The sequence below is a fragment of the Bufo gargarizans genome, unplaced genomic scaffold, assembly GCF_014858855.1.
Source record: "Bufo gargarizans isolate SCDJY-AF-19 unplaced genomic scaffold, ASM1485885v1 original_scaffold_1626_pilon, whole genome shotgun sequence".
NCBI lineage: Eukaryota > Metazoa > Chordata > Amphibia > Anura > Bufonidae > Bufo > Bufo gargarizans.
The window spans coordinates 323,880-340,034 of record NW_025334444.1 but is presented as its reverse complement, the minus strand read 5'-3'; the positions used below and the strand labels follow the sequence as shown (position 1 = coordinate 340,034).

The following is a 16,155-nucleotide window of genomic DNA, read 5'->3' as shown; positions in this document are numbered from 1 at the left end:
TGCACAGTACTGTCCTCACCCCGTATTACACAGCACAGTACACATACACACTGCACAGTACTGTCCTCACCCCGTATTACACAGCACAGTACACATACATGTATAATAATACACTGCACAGTGCTGTCCTCACCCCGTATTACACAGCACGGTACACATACATGTATAATAATACACTGCACAGTGCTGTCCTCACCCCGTATTACACAGCACGGTACACATACATGTATAATAATACACTGCACAGTACTGTCCTCACCCCGTATTACACAGCACGGTACACATACATGTATAATAATACACTGCACAGTGCTGTCCTCAACCCCGTATTACACAGCACGGTACACATACATGTATAATAATACACTGCACAGTACTGTCCTCACCCCGTATTACACAGCACGGTACACATACATGTATAATAATACACTGCACAGTGCTGTCCTCACCCCGTATTACACAGCACGGTACACATACATGTATAATAATACACTGCACAGTACTGTCCTCACCCCGTATTACACAGCACGGTACACATAGTGGTTGGCAACATAGCTGTAAACACCAGTGTAACACGTGGCTTTTCCTCTCCGTACACACATACAGCAAGGATTAAGGGGATCAGTCAGTCGCTGGAACATCACCTGGAATGACCGTAACACTTGCACAGCAACAGGCCGCCAGGTAAGGGATTAAATTAAAGGGACTTTGGTTCTGTTCAGAAATACGACACCTTTAACCCCATCATCCTGTATGAAATCACCACTTAGAGATCCCCGCTGATTATTATCTTCTAGACACCTCTGGAGGTGGAGTCCCCCTTTAAGAAAGCACAGGCTCCTAGGAGGCCACCTCTGAAACTTAGATTTCATTCCTTCATCCCCCCATCATCATCATCCATAAAATAATTAAAAGGATTGTCCAGAATTACAAACAGTGCCACACCGGTCCATCGGTTACGTCTGGTATTGGAGTGGACAGGTGCGGCACTGTCCTTGAAAGGAAGTAGCCATGCTTTCCTAATCCTGGACAACCCCTTTAACACTTAAAAGGCTGATATCAGAGATCACGCACCCCCCTCTCTCCCCCCCAGTGATCCGCGACATATGTAAAAGGGTAACAAAATCCATCCTACAAAGTGTCAGCAATATGAAACCCTGTCCCACATAAGGACGTAGTCCACACACCGGACAGAAAAAATTAAATAAAATCAGCTGCGGGTTTCCCAGCACGTTCCCCTGAGAATCTGTGTGTTACACGCTGCGGATTTACAGTCCGCCCCGCAATCGGTTTCTGCATCGTGTGATTTACAATTGAATCCACTTTACTTCTATAGATCTGCAGCATTTCTGCTACGGGTGGCCATGGCCAAAATTCGCATGTGCTACTTGATGTCCACGGTGGATAAACGGACATGCCGAGGGTGCACAATCCGCACCGCGGGTGGATGAGACCTGCTGAAGTCTCCTCCACGTTGCTGGTGCTGTAATGGCCGATAACAGGGACCAGTAGCTCGTGCTACAGACGCAGGCGGTACCAACGATCACAGGCTATTTAAAGGGGGGAGGGGGCGTGTGGTCTTTTGCAATTACTTTGCAAATGTGCACAGTCAGCACTGGACCTCTAGGATCTCTTCTGCCGGCGTCTGATACGTCAGTCACAGGCTGCACTATATAATGTATCGGATACGGCGGGGCGAGGGGCGAGGCACCGGGAGCCGATCAGCATTTCATTTCTCCACATGTGCAGCGTCAGCGGATTCGTGATTTTCACCCTGGAGAGCAGGAGTTTTACTGGACAAGATGTATGGAGGCGAGGAAGCACTTATTGTTCAGCAGCCGTAAGCGAGAAAGTAACACACAATGAATGAATGTTATAGGGGTCTTCGGGAAGCAATAGAGGGGGGTCTCCAGACCGAGACCCCCCTCCCCACTCTGTCAGGCACAGATTTAAGAGTGACACCGAGTGTGGCCTCTAAAATCAATGGGACACCGAGTAATACTGCTCCTACAGCCAGTCGTTAGGGGGGCCTAAACTAAACTAGAAGAAGATGCCGCCTTGTCCACATTCCGCGTCAGTGACATGTCCGTGAAAAAACGCGTACGCGTTTCATCCACCAAGATGTCAATGAAGGATCTGTGGTTGGTCCGTGTGTCCGCTTTTACCATCCGTGTGTCATCCGTAATTCATTAATGTTGCTCAGCTGAAAATTATTTTCCAAAAGAATCTCCTATTAATCTTCAGTGAATAACGGATGCCATCCATGGCGTGCCCGTGAATTTCACTGACCCCATTAACTTCTATGGGCGTGCTTGGTCCGCATCACGGATGAAAGTAGTGCATGTCTCCGTGATTTTTTTCACTGACCCACGGTCAGTAAAAATAAATAAATACTGAAATGTGAACAGACACATTCAAATCAATTGGTACGTGTGCTGTCTGTGGAAAATGCGGACCGCACCAGTCAATGAAAAACGGAAATGCGGATGAGGCCTAAGGAAGCTTTACATGAGGCACATGCCTGCACAGCCTTGGCCCAATTTCAAGATAGAGGCCAGAGAGGCAGATGCCAATCCTGTCTATGTAATTATGTTCTTAAAGGAGCACTCCGGAGAAGCTCCATCCACACCAGACCTTGGGGACAACCTGCTTTATCTCCATCTGGTTAGCACTGGGCCTATCGGCGTTTGTTAAAACCAGGCATCAACCCAAATAAAGAACCCCTGTGGGTGTTGTGCGGTCGGATCCGGCATGTCCTGGTCGCTGCGGGCACCATCTCCACTCTGCGCTCCATTAGCAGGCGGATCCTGATCCTCTCACATCTTTTAATGGTCGGATTATTAATAAGAGTTAAAAGCCTGCGTTCCCTCCGCATCTTCAGACGACTACTCAGGACATGGCGGAGCGCGCCAGCTTTCTCTTTGGAGAGGCACATTTCTGGAAGGCGTCCAGGACTCGCTCTGGTAACGAGGCACTTACAGGATAAAAGATGAAATTAGCCACGCGGGGGGTCCTAACCCTATGTGAGCTCAGCCAGGAGGCAGCCATGTTTAACCATCTGCTTATGATATTAATTTGTCGGGAAGGAGGGGGTAAGGAATGAACGGCCGCAGCGCGTTGGGCTGATCACGCTGCCGGGATACGTGTCAATTAGCGCCTGTTGAAGCAGGGTCTTTGTGACCTTCATCCTAAGCCCAGGGCGCGACGGTAATAACGCAGAGTCTGGCGGCGCTGCGATTCTGTTCTTCTGCACATATGAGATGTCGGTCTGCAGGGAACTTCACAAGTAAAAATGGAAGCCGCCAGCGCCATGTAATTAGTGTCTTCTCCTGACGAAACCGTTGCGGTGTAAGTAGAGCTCTGGCGTATCGAGATGTAAAATAACGTCTGCCACATCCACATGAGACATTTATAGGCACAGGCTGCAGGCAGCGGGAGCAGCGCCGTCCCTTAGTGCGATATCACTTTATAACACACTGGTCGTCACGTTATTACGCCCTGTCAGATTGGTTTGACTTCTGGGGACGGTATGAATAAGGTTTCTCTGCAAAATCCTGTCTCATCTTGAACGCTATTCACAATTCTGCTGCTCCTGACCTCACACCTCCTGACATTATCCCCCCAGCTGGTTCAGTGTCTGTAAAAAGCATGCTCCTTATGGGAGATGCAGTGGGTTACACTCGGCACATCCACCATTATTCCTCCATTCTGGGTCAGAGTCTGTGAAGAGAATGCTCTGCTGTAGTGTACTGCATTAAAAGGAGAGTTACAGATGACCACAATACCCTGCTGGTTCAGTGTCTGGTATGAGCATGCTCTGCTTTATTGTACAGCAGTAAATGTAGTGTTACAGATGTCCACAATACTCCTGCTGGTTCAGTATCTGGTATGAGCATGCTCTGCTGTATTGTACAGCGGTAAATGTAGTGTTACTGAACCAGCAGGGGTCTTGTGGACATCTGTAACACTACATTTACCGACTTACAATACAGCAGAGCATGCTCATACCAGACACTGAACCAGCAGGGGTATTGTGGTCATCTGTAACACTACATTTACCGCTGTACAATAAAGCAGAGCATGCTCATACCAGACACTGAACCAGCAGGGTTATTGTGGTCATCTGTAACACTACATTTACTGATGTACAATAAAGCAGACACTGAACCAGCAGGGGTATTGTGGACATATGTAACTCTACATTTACCGCTGTACAATAAAGCAGAGCATGCTCATACCAGATACTGAACCAGCAGGGGTATTGTGGACATCTGTATCTGGTATGAGCATGCTCTGCTTTATTGTACAGCGGTAAATGTAGTGTTACAGATGACCACAATACCCTGCTGGTTCAGTATCTGGTATGAGCATGCTCTGCTTTATTGTACAGTGGTAAATGTAGTGTTACAGATGTCCACAATAACCCTGCTGGTTCAGTGTCTGGTATGAGCATGCTCTGCTGTATTGTACAGCGGTAAATGTAGTGTTACAGATGACCACAATACCCTGCTGGTTCAGTGTCTGGTATGAGCATGCTCTGCTTTATTGTACAGCAGTAAATGTAGTGTTACAGATGTCCACAATACCCCTGCTGGTTCAGTATCTGGTATGAGCATGCTCTGCTGTATTGTACGTCGGTAAATGTAGTGTTACAGATGACCACAATACCCTGCTGGTTCAGTGTCTGGTATGAGCATGCTCTGCTTTATTGTACAGCAGTAAATTTAGTGTTACAGATGACCACAATACCCCTGCTGGTTCAGTGTCTGGTATGAACATGCTCTGCTGTATTGTACTTCGGTAAATGTAGTGTTAGAGATGTCCACAATACCCTTGCTGGTTCAGTGTCTGGTATGAGCATGCTCTGCTGTATTGAACATCGGTAAATGTACGGGAAGGAGATGAGCAGCCAGTGCCTGTGTGTGGTGAGGAGAGGCCAGCGCCAATGTGCAGGGATGAGCGGAGTGCCAGCGATCGTATGCGGTGATGAGAAGTTACCAGAGCATTGTGTGAGCTCAGGTGACTGTTTTGCTCACGGCAGGTAGGTCACATGTCTGACAGCAAGTGTGAGAGACAATGTTGTCAGATTCCATGGGCAACCAGCAGAATTTCCAGAGAAGCTCTGGACATGAATGGATTTGATTTGTATGAAGTCAATAAAAGCGGGGCGCTGCCGGAATATCCTGTATAGGACATCACCGAGCAGCTGATGTACAGGCCGTGCCATCCCTCAGGGTGCCGCCTCCTCTATGGCACCTAGATATCAGGACTGGAGCGCCAATTACTCCCTACGCCAGCATTCGCCGCTGTAAAGCGCTTACTATTTAATCCTTCTCCGCCTGGAGCAGGACTTCATCTGCAGTAGCTGCAAGATGTCGCTGCCTTTTCCATGCTAATGAGCGCACTGACTGCAGGGCTTCCCTTTACTGCCAGAGAAAAATCCCCTTTGAAATAAATAAGAGAATAATGGCGGCTTGTATGAGCGGCCGCGACACCGCACTCATCCTACTGGGACAAGTGGCGGCTGCTGTGAAGTTTCCTGCCTTGTTGTGTCAGATCCAGGCCCGACCTGTCAATCTCCATCGTCTTCATCTCCTTCCGCAGAGTCTTGGAGAGCGGAGGAAGATTAAGGCGTGTGCAAGGGGATTAGCTGAAAATTTACAGCAACCGGTGCCTTTAACTCCTTCAATCTCCGGAAACCATGGGGTCAGGCTCCGATCTGTGGGTGACGCCATAACTGCTCTCTGCCAATCTAGAACACAATCTCTTCTGAGAAAGGGGATAAACGTGACGACGGTAAGCTCTGCCACACAACTGGCAAACACGTGACCTCTATGTCCAAGATGCAGCATGCTTTTACAACATATCATGTTATCCCCTATGCTTTACACTGCAGCACTGTTTGTGGTGTATAAGCACATGCTCAGCAGGAAGGGTAATGTATCATGTATCTGGGAAACCTTTCTTCTCAGGATTGATACAAGATAGGAAAACCCCTTTAAGAGCCTCAGCCACCGTAGACTAATCTTACATCCTGGCGCCTCCTGTGGAATAATGTATAGTGTTATGTTAGCACTGTATGGCGCTATTACTAAGGGCACTGTATAGCAGTATCACATATGCTGGCCCCCCATTATTGGCCCAAAGGCCTCCACAAACCTTGTTCTGGCCCTGACACATTATAAAGTGCATTGTAAGAACAAGACACTAAATCGATGCGACTTCCACTGAGGCAGGTGGAGAATGGCTGTACTGCCCCCCTCGCTGTTATAATGGCCGCCTCTTCATGATCACTTCATCTCATCCCCATATTTTTTGAAGATGCTTCCAATAATTAATCGGCACAGAGCACATTCTGGATGGGGGGGGGGGGGGGGGGTTGTGGTTACTGTGAGAGACTTCTTATTAGATGAGACATTTAGTCAATTGTTGCATCAAAAATGATAGAAAAGTGGAAGAAACTATTGATATCTGCGGCCCAGTCATTATACCACACTGACCATTATACTCAACCGATACAATGTCACCACCGGGAACGATTATACTCAACCGATACAATGTCACCACCCGGCAACGATTATACTCAACCGATACAATGTCACCACCCGGCAGCGATTATACTCAACCGATACAATGTCACCACCCGGCAGCGATTATACTCAACCGATACAATGTCACCACCCGGCAACGATTATACTCAACCGATACAATGTCACCATCCGACAACGATTATACTCAACCGATACAATGTCACCACCCGGCAACAACTGTACTCAACTGATTCAATGTCACCATCCGACAACGATTATACTCAACCGATACAATGTCACCACCCGGCAGCGATTATACTCAACCGATACAATGTCACCACCCGGCAACGATTATACTCAACCGATACAATGTCACCACCCGGCAACGATTATACTCAACCGATACAATGTCACCACCCGGCAATGACTATACTCAACCGATACAATGTCACCACCCGGCAACGATTATACTCAACCGATACAATGTCACCAGCCGACAACGATTATACTCAACCGATACAATGTCACCACCCGGCAGCGATTATACTCAACCGATACAATGTCACCACCCGGCAACGATTATACTCAACCGATACAATGTCACCACCCGGCAGCGATTATACTCAACCGATACAATGTCACCACCCGGCAGCGATTATACTCAACCGATACAATGTCACCATCCGACAACGATTATACTCAACCGATACAATGTCACCATCCGACAACGATTATACTCAACCGATACAATGTCACCATCCGACAACGATTATACTCAACCGATACAATGTCACCATCCGACAACGATTTATACTCAACCGATACAATGTCACCACCCGGCAACAATGATACTCAACCGATACAATGTCACCACCCGGCAGCGATTATACTCAACCGATACAATGTCACCACCAGACAACGATTATACTCAACCGATACAATGTCACCATCCGGCAGCGATTATATGCAACCGATACAATGTCACCATCCGGCAACGATTATATGCAACCGATACAATGTCACCATCCGGCAACGATTATATGCAACCGATACAATGTCACCACCTGCCAACAATTATACTTAACAGATACAATATCACCCGGCAACGATTATACTCAACTGATACAATGTCACCACCGATTGTATTTAGTCAACTGGAAAAAAAACTATTCCAATGCAAAGGCATTGGGGACATAAGCAATAAAAGAGCAATTTAAAGGGACAGATCCTCCAGAAAGATATGAAGACCTATGGAAATCCTTGTTTTTAGCGCAGTTTGGTTAGAGCACAGATATGACATGTAATTCACTTCCTGCATCATCAGAGGCCTAAGCTGCTGGTGCCCTTTTACTTTACACTGCAGTTTGGCTCAAGCTATGATCAGCGACCCCAGTTTAGCTGTGTTGAGTAAAAGGGTCTATTGATGTAGTCTAAACTCCAGCTCTTGTCTCACTAGAGGCTGAGATGATGCTTTACACTGCTGCTTTGCTTGTTCAAGGGGTATTCCGTTTATAGAAAGTTATTCCTTATCCACAGAATAGGGGATAATTATCACATTGGCAGGGATCCTATCGCTGAGACCGTCACTGATCACTAGAACGGGGGCCCTGTACCCTATGGAGCCTCACTGAAATGGAAGGAGCGGCTGGTTGGAGAATCATGCTGCTGCCCCACTCATGTCTATGGCAGCGCCGGAGATGGGGCAGGACAGAACTGCTGGACGTCCGGCACTCAGGGAGAGACTGTCCAAATGCTGGCCATGCCAATATCTGGATTATCAGGCCAGTGCTGGTCTAACCGAACTGTCAGATTATAGCCCTCAGTAATAAATCTGTGACTACCTTCTTGTATCCCTCGGCTCAGTGATGTCAGTTACCTATAATGTGTCTCAGCTCCATCTGCAGGGGGCGCCATATGAGAGAGGCACATGACACAGCCTGCCCTGCAATTAGGAGGTCGTCTGGAACACAACACCCCCACGTCCCCCAATCTACCCCTGCCACATAAAAGACGAAGCCATGCCTACCTGACGCGTTCTTCAGATATCCATTGGCGTCCACCGTCATGTACATGATGTACGGCCCCGGCTGATTAACCCCAAATGGCTGAAATACAAAGATGAAAATGTATGAGAAAGACTAGCTTCCCACAGCAGCACAGAGAATTTCAGGTGGGGACAGGGGTAATGTCGTGAGGTGAAGAGTGGGTAGGTCATAGACTTCGAGTTAAACAGCGGGTCTTCCAGCAAAGTTATGTATAGACCTTAATTCGGAAAGGGCTGCATATGACAGCAAGGAGGGGGGGATGTAGACAAGCGATATAACACAGGCTGAGAGTTACACAGTGGAAGAAGCCGGTCCTCCAACAGCGGTATTTCAACAACAGAGTATTTCAGGAGAGAAGAGGAGATTGGGGGCAGTGATGAGTGTCATAATGTGAGGAGGAGATGGAGACGAGGGGGAGGACATTAACTTTTAGTTATATAGTGGAAGAAGCAGGTCCTCCAGCAGAACAGAGTATTTCAGGAAAGCTGTAAAGATGCGGGGCAGAAACCTGTCCACTCGGGTGATGATATTAATCAGGACAGGACGGCATGTTTTAGTGTCATGATGTGAGGAGGACATTGACTTAGTTACATCAGGAAAGGAGCTGAGTGCTCCAGCAGCACAGAGTATTTCAGGGGTCAGTGTGGCAGGGGTCAGTGTCATGATGTGAGGAGGGGATGGAGGCAAAGGGGAAGACATCAATTTACTGTTACATCTGGGAAGGAACTGGGTGCTCGAGCAGCACAGAGTATTTCAGGAGAGAAGTATACAGATGGTAATGAGAAAAAAGGCTGCATGTGACAGGGGATGTAGTAGGGTGAACTTGCTTGTGACATAAGACACTCCCAGCAGCACAAAATATTTCAAGTGAGGAATGTGTGCACTTGGCTAAATATCCACCAGAAGAAAACTGCAAAAAGGCTCCTTAGTTTACATCACAAAGGTGTTTTTGAACATGGATGCTGAGGCTGCACTACTGAGGCAGTCTAATGGCCACTTCCACTCCCGATATCTGCCAGGTGCAATGAACATCCAAATCACCATCTACATGTAACTTGTATGTACACGTGAGAACACAGATGTGGATGGTGATCTGAATCCAGGACAGCACTGCAGCACATGTCGTCAGAGTCTGTCAGTGGTGCAGCCTCAGGCTTTGGGCCTGTAAAGTCAAGCAATCCCAGCCTAAGGCTCCATTCACACGTCCACAGTTCTGTTCCGCATTTTGCGGAATGGAATTGCGGACCCATTCATTTCTATGGGGCCGCACGATGTGCTGCCCGGATCCGCAATTCCGTTCCCGAAAAAAAAATAGAACATGTCCTATTCTTGTCCGCAATTGCAGACAAGATTAGGCATTTTGTATTATAGTGCCGGCGCTGTGCGGTCCGCAAAATGCGTAACGCACATTGCCGGTGTTTTGCGGAACTGCAAAACACATACGGATGTGTGAATGGACCCGAAGACAAAGACTTTAAAAAGCATTTTTCACATTTATAAAACAAGCTGATGTTACGAGCTTGTTCCTTCCAATTCTTCGCCCCAGTGATGAATCCAACTCTGCTGCCTGAGAAGCGATGGCGAGAAACACGCTGACATTAGCGGTCCGGACACTCGCATTACTTTTGGTTGTCACCACACAAGCATCACTCAGTGGTGCAGAAAATGAAGCCGCGGGATGCAGAGGGAGGACGGGATGATGGACAGCAGCCACCTGAAGTGAATTGATCGTCTCTGTCGTCAACTTTTCGGCTTTACGCGGATGTAACGCCGTGCCGCTCCAATGCTGACGTCTGCTCTCCAGCATAACACGCGATGTGATCGCAGCTCTGTCATTAAAAGGGCGCCGAGAATGTGAGGCGACCTCAGACGGCAAAGGACGCTGCCGCTCCAGACACGACGGCGAAGAATCCAACCACAAAACCAGTGACTCCCTGGCATGAAGCAGGAATTGCCTCTAAAGGCATTCCGTCATAGAATTACGTTATGGTCCGTGGTAACGGAATCCATAACGCAATTCACCTCTTACCACCAAACGAAGTGTGAACGAATTTCAAAATCTGAAATTCGCTCATCTCTACCCGTCATGTCTACATGCTCCATCCTTGGGCAGCTGCCTGTGCGACATATATACATGTATACAGTGTGCGTTCCCAGCACAGCCAGATCCGAGAGCAGAAGCGGACATCATCCAAAGAGGCTACCCTGCAGTGAATGGAGTAGAAAGTCCATTCACATGGAGCAGCGTGCGTCCTCTCATATGGTATTCTTCCAGCAACGCCACATTTTTTTTTACTCACTGACAACGATGGCGTTTACTCGCAGTTGTCATCCAGCACTGCGGTGCGGTTTCCATAGAAGCAGTGATACAATGTCTGAACTTGCAACATTGTAACAGTCCGGACATCCCGCACCGGCGCCATTATTCTGCATTTTCCAGTGGGAACAGTGGAGGAATTGTTCTTCTCTTTTCGGCTGCAGATAATGAGCGGCGGTCAGGGGGGTCATTCTTCCTATTCACTTCTCTGGCATTTATCATGTTGGATTTATCCGTGGAGCATGAAGCCCCCGGTGTCTGAGGAGAAGGGATGGAAACTTCAAAAGAGCGCGGAACGGCCTTCCAGAGCGGATTAGGGGAGCGGCGCTTTTACGAAAATCAACTGAGGCTTTGTAGACAAGACGGCAGAGAAAACAGAGCACAATGCCCACACGAAAGCTCGGCAGACAAGGAGCGGTCACCGGGACAGGGTTGCATTTGAGGTCTGAGGATGATAGATAATAGTAGAAGTAGGCTCCCTAGCAGCACAGAGTATTTCAGGAGTGAAATGTCCAGATGTTAGGACAGGGCTGCCAGGGGTTATGTGAGGATGCGAATGGAGATGAGGAGGAGGTCACAGATTACATTGTGAAAGCAACAGTGTACTGAGCAGCACAGAGTATTTCAGGAGTGAAATGTCCAGATGTTAGGACAGGGCTGCCAGGGGTGATGTGAGGATGCGAGGAGGAGAATGGAGATAAAGAAGAGGTCACAGATTACACAGTGAAAGCAGCAGTGTACTGAGCAGCACAGAGTATTTCAGGAGAGGCGTGTGCTGATCTTGCAGGACAGCGTTATAGAATTTTAGCGCTGCATCTTCAGACTGTAGGTTACGGGTAGGTTACAATGGCCGGGTCCTTACCTTTACATGTTGTGGGCAGTCATTGGAGCAGATACCACTGAGCACTAAAAGAAGAAGAAGAAGAGAGGGGGTCAGCGTCGCTCACAATGCTGCAGAGCTCAGGTCACATTACTACACACGGCAGGGTCCTGCTTACAGGTGACAGGCTGCAGAGCTCTGGTCACATTACTACACACGGCAGGGTCCTGCTTACAGGTGACAGGCTGCAGAGCTCTGGTCACATTACTACACACAGCAGGGTCCTGCTTACAGGTGACAGGCTGCAGAGCTCAGGTCACATTACTACACACGGCAGGGTCCTGCTTACAGGTGACAGGCTGCAGAGCTCTGGTCACATTACTACACACAGCAGGGTCCTGCTTACAGGTGACAGGCTGCAGAGCTCAGGTCACATTACTACACACGGCAGGGTCCTGCTTACAGGTGACAGGCTGCAGAGCTCTGGTCACATTACTACACACAGCAGGGTCCTGCTTACAGGTGACAGGCTGCAGAGCTCTGGTCACATTACTACACACAGCAGGGTCCTGCTTACAGGTGACAGGCTGCAGAGCTCAGGTCACATTACTACACACGGCAGGGTCCTGCTTACAGGTGACAGGCTGCAGAGCTCTGGTCACATTACTACACAGGGCAGGGTCCTGCTTACAGGTGACAGGCTGCAGAGCTCTGGTCACATTACTACACAGGGCAGGGTCCTGCTTACAGGTGACAGGCTGCAGAGCTCTGGTCACATTACTACACACGACAGGGTCCTGCTTACAGGTGACAGGCTGCAGAGCTCTGGTCACATTACTACACACGGCAGGGTCCTGCTTACAGGTGACAGGCTGCAGAGCTCTGGTCACATTACTACACACAGCAGGGTCCTGCTTACAGGTGACAGGCTGCAGAGCTCAGGTCACATTACTACACACGGCAGGGTCCTGCTTACAGGTGACAGGCTGCAGAGCTCAGGTCACATTACTACACACAGCAGGGTCCTGCTTACAGGTGACAGGCTGCAGAGCTCTGGTCACATTACTACACAGGGCAGGGTCCTGCTTACAGGTGACAGGCTGCAGAGCTCTGGTCACATTACTACACACGGCAGGGTCCTGCTTACAGGTGACAGGCTGCAGAGCTCTGGTCACAATTACTACACACGGCAGGGTCCTGCTTACAGGTGACAGGCTGCAGAGCTCAGGTCACATTACTACACAGGGCAGGGTCCTGCTTACAGGTAACAGGCTGCAGAGCTCTGGTCACATTACTACACACAGCAGGGTCCTGCTTACAGGTGACAGACTGCAGAGCTCAGGTCACATTACTACACACAGCAGGGTCCTGCTTACAGGTGACAGGCTGCAGAGCTCTGGTCACATTACTACACACGGCAGGGTCCTGCTTACAGGTGACAGACTGCAGAGCTCTGGTCACATTACTACACAGGGCAGGGTCCTGCTTACAGGTGACAGGCTGCAGAGCTCTGGTCACATTACTACACACGGCAGGGTCCTGCTTACAGGTGACAGGCTGCAGAGCTCTGGTCACATTACTACACACAGCGGGGTCCTGCTTACAGGTGACAGGCTGCAGAGCTCTGGTCACATTACTACACACAGCAGGGTCCTGCTTACAGGTGACAGGCTGCAGAGCTCTGGTCACATTACTACACACAGCAGGGTCCTGCTTACAGGTGACAGGCTGCAGAGCTCTGGTCACATTACTACACACAGCAGGGTCCTGCTTACAGGTGACAGGCTGCAGAGCTCTGGTCACATTACTACACACAGCAGGGTCCTGCTTACAGGTGACAGGCTGCAGAGCTCTAGTCACATTACTACACACGGCAGGGTCCTGCTTACAGGTGACAGGCTGCAGAGCTCTGGTCACATTACTACACAGGGCAGGGTCCTGCTTACAGGTGACAGGCTGCAGAGCTCTGGTCACATTACTACACACGGCAGGGCCCTGCTTACAGGTGACAGACTGCAGAGCTCTGGTCACATTACTACACAGGGCAGGGTCCTGCTTACAGGTGACAGGCTGCAGAGCTCTGGTCACATTACTACACACGGCAGGGTCCTGCTTACAGGTGACAGGCTGCAGAGCTCTGGTCACATTACTACACACGGCAGGGTCCTGCTTACAGGTGACAGGCTGCAGAGCTCAGGTCACATTACTACACACAGCAGGGTCCTGCTTACAGGTGACAGGCTGCAGAGCTCTGGTCACATTACTACACAGGGCAGGGTCCTGCTTACAGGTGACAGGCTGCAGAGCTCTGGTCACATTACTACACACAGCGGGGTCCTGCTTACAGGTGACAGGCTGCAGAGCTCTAGTCACATTACTACACACGGCAGGGTCCTGCTTACAGGTGACAGGCTGCAGAGCTCTGGTCACATTACTACACAGGGCAGGGTCCTGCTTACAGGTGACAGGCTGCAGAGCTCTGGTCACATTACTACCACGGCAGGGCCCTGCTTACAGGTGACAGACTGCAGAGCTCTGGTCACATTACTACACAGGGCAGGGTCCTGCTTACAGGTGACAGGCTGCAGAGCTCTGGTCACATTACTACACAGGGCAGGGTCCTGCTTACAGGTGACAGGCTGCAGAGCTCTGGTCACATTACTACACACAGCAGGGTCCTGCTTACAGGTGACAGGCTGCAGAGCTCAGGTCACATTACTACACACGGCAGGGTCCTGCTTACAGGTGACAGGCTGCAGAGCTCAGGTCACATTACTACACACAGCAGGGTCCTGCTTACAGGTGACAGGCTGCAGAGCTCTGGTCACATTACTACACAGGGCAGGGTCCTGCTTACAGGTGACAGGCTGCAGAGCTCAGGTCACATTACTACACACGGCAGGGTCCTGCTTACAGGTGACAGGCTGCAGAGCTCTGGTCACATTACTACACAGGGCAGGGTCCTGCTTACAGGTGACAGGCTGCAGAGCTCTGGTCACATTACTACACAGGGCAGGGTCCTGCTTACAGGTGACAGGCTGCAGAGCTCTGGTCACATTACTACACACGGCAGGGTCCTGCTTACAGGTGACAGGCTGCAGAGCTCTGGTCACATTACTACACACGGCAGGGTCCTGCTTACAGGTGACAGGCTGCAGAGCTCTGGTCACATTACTACACACAGCAGGGTCCTGCTTACAGGTGACAGGCTGCAGAGCTCAGGTCACATTACTACACACGGCAGGGTCCTGCTTACAGGTGACAGGCTGCAGAGCTCAGGTCACATTACTACACACAGCAGGGTCCTGCTTACAGGTGACAGGCTGCAGAGCTCTGGTCACATTACTACACACAGCAGGGTCCTGCTTACAGGTGACAGACTGCAGAGCTCAGGTCACATTACTACACACAGCAGGGTCCTGCTTACAGGTGACAGGCTGCAGAGCTCAGGTCACATTACTACACACGGCAGGGTCCTGCTTACAGGTGACAGGCTGCAGAGCTCTGGTCACATTACTACACACGGCAGGGTCCTGCTTACAGGTGACAGGCTGCAGAGCTCTGGTCACATTACTACACACGGCAGGGTCCTGCTTACAGGTGACAGACTGCAGAGCTCTGGTCACATTACTACACACGGCAGGGTCCTGCTTACAGGTGACAGGCTGCAGAGCTCTGGTCACATTACTACACACAGCGGGGTCCTGCTTACAGGTGACAGGCTGCAGAGCTCTGGTCACATTACTACACACAGCAGGGTCCTGCTTACAGGTGACAGGCTGCAGAGCTCTGGTCACATTACTACACACAGCAGGGTCCTGCTTACAGGTGACAGGCTGCAGAGCTCTGGTCACATTACTACACACAGCAGGGTCCTGCTTACAGGTGACAGGCTGCAGAGCTCTGGTCACATTACTACACACAGCAGGGTCCTGCTTACAGGTGACAGGCTGCAGAGCTCTAGTCACATTACTACACACGGCAGGGTCCTGCTTACAGGTGACAGGCTGCAGAGCTCTGGTCACATTACTACACAGGGCAGGGTCCTGCTTACAGGTGACAGGCTGCAGAGCTCTGGTCACATTACTACACACGGCAGGGCCCTGCTTACAGGTGACAGACTGCAGAGCTCTGGTCACATTACTACACAGGGCAGGGTCCTGCTTACAGGTGACAGGCTGCAGAGCTCAGGTCACATTACTACACACGGCAGGGTCCTGCTTACAGGTGACAGGCTGCAGAGCTCTGGTCACATTACTACACACGGCAGGGTCCTGCTTACAGGTGACAGGCTGCAGAGCTCAGGTCACATTACTACACACAGCAGGGTCCTGCTTACAGGTGACAGGCTGCAGAGCTCTGGTCACATTACTACACAGGGCAGGGTCCTGCTTACAGGTGACAGGCTGCAGAGCTCAGGTCACATTACTACACACAGCGGGG

The 16,155-nt window shown here is 49.9% G+C and overlaps 1 protein-coding gene across 1 annotated transcript in view; it reads right to left on the bottom strand.

Moving 5' to 3' along the window:
- Positions 1-8,376: 8,376 nt before the first annotated feature.
- ITFG1 (integrin alpha FG-GAP repeat containing 1) overlaps positions 8,377-16,155 on the bottom strand; it is an 84,880-nt gene continuing 77,101 nt past the window's right edge. The window contains exons 13-14 of the mRNA XM_044274289.1: positions 11,755-11,798; positions 8,377-8,635 (exon numbers count right to left, since the gene is read on the bottom strand). Of these exons, the coding sequence (XP_044130224.1) occupies positions 8,399-8,635; positions 11,755-11,798 (281 nt within the window). The 3' untranslated portion in view covers positions 8,377-8,398. The remainder of the gene's footprint in view (positions 8,636-11,754; positions 11,799-16,155) is intronic.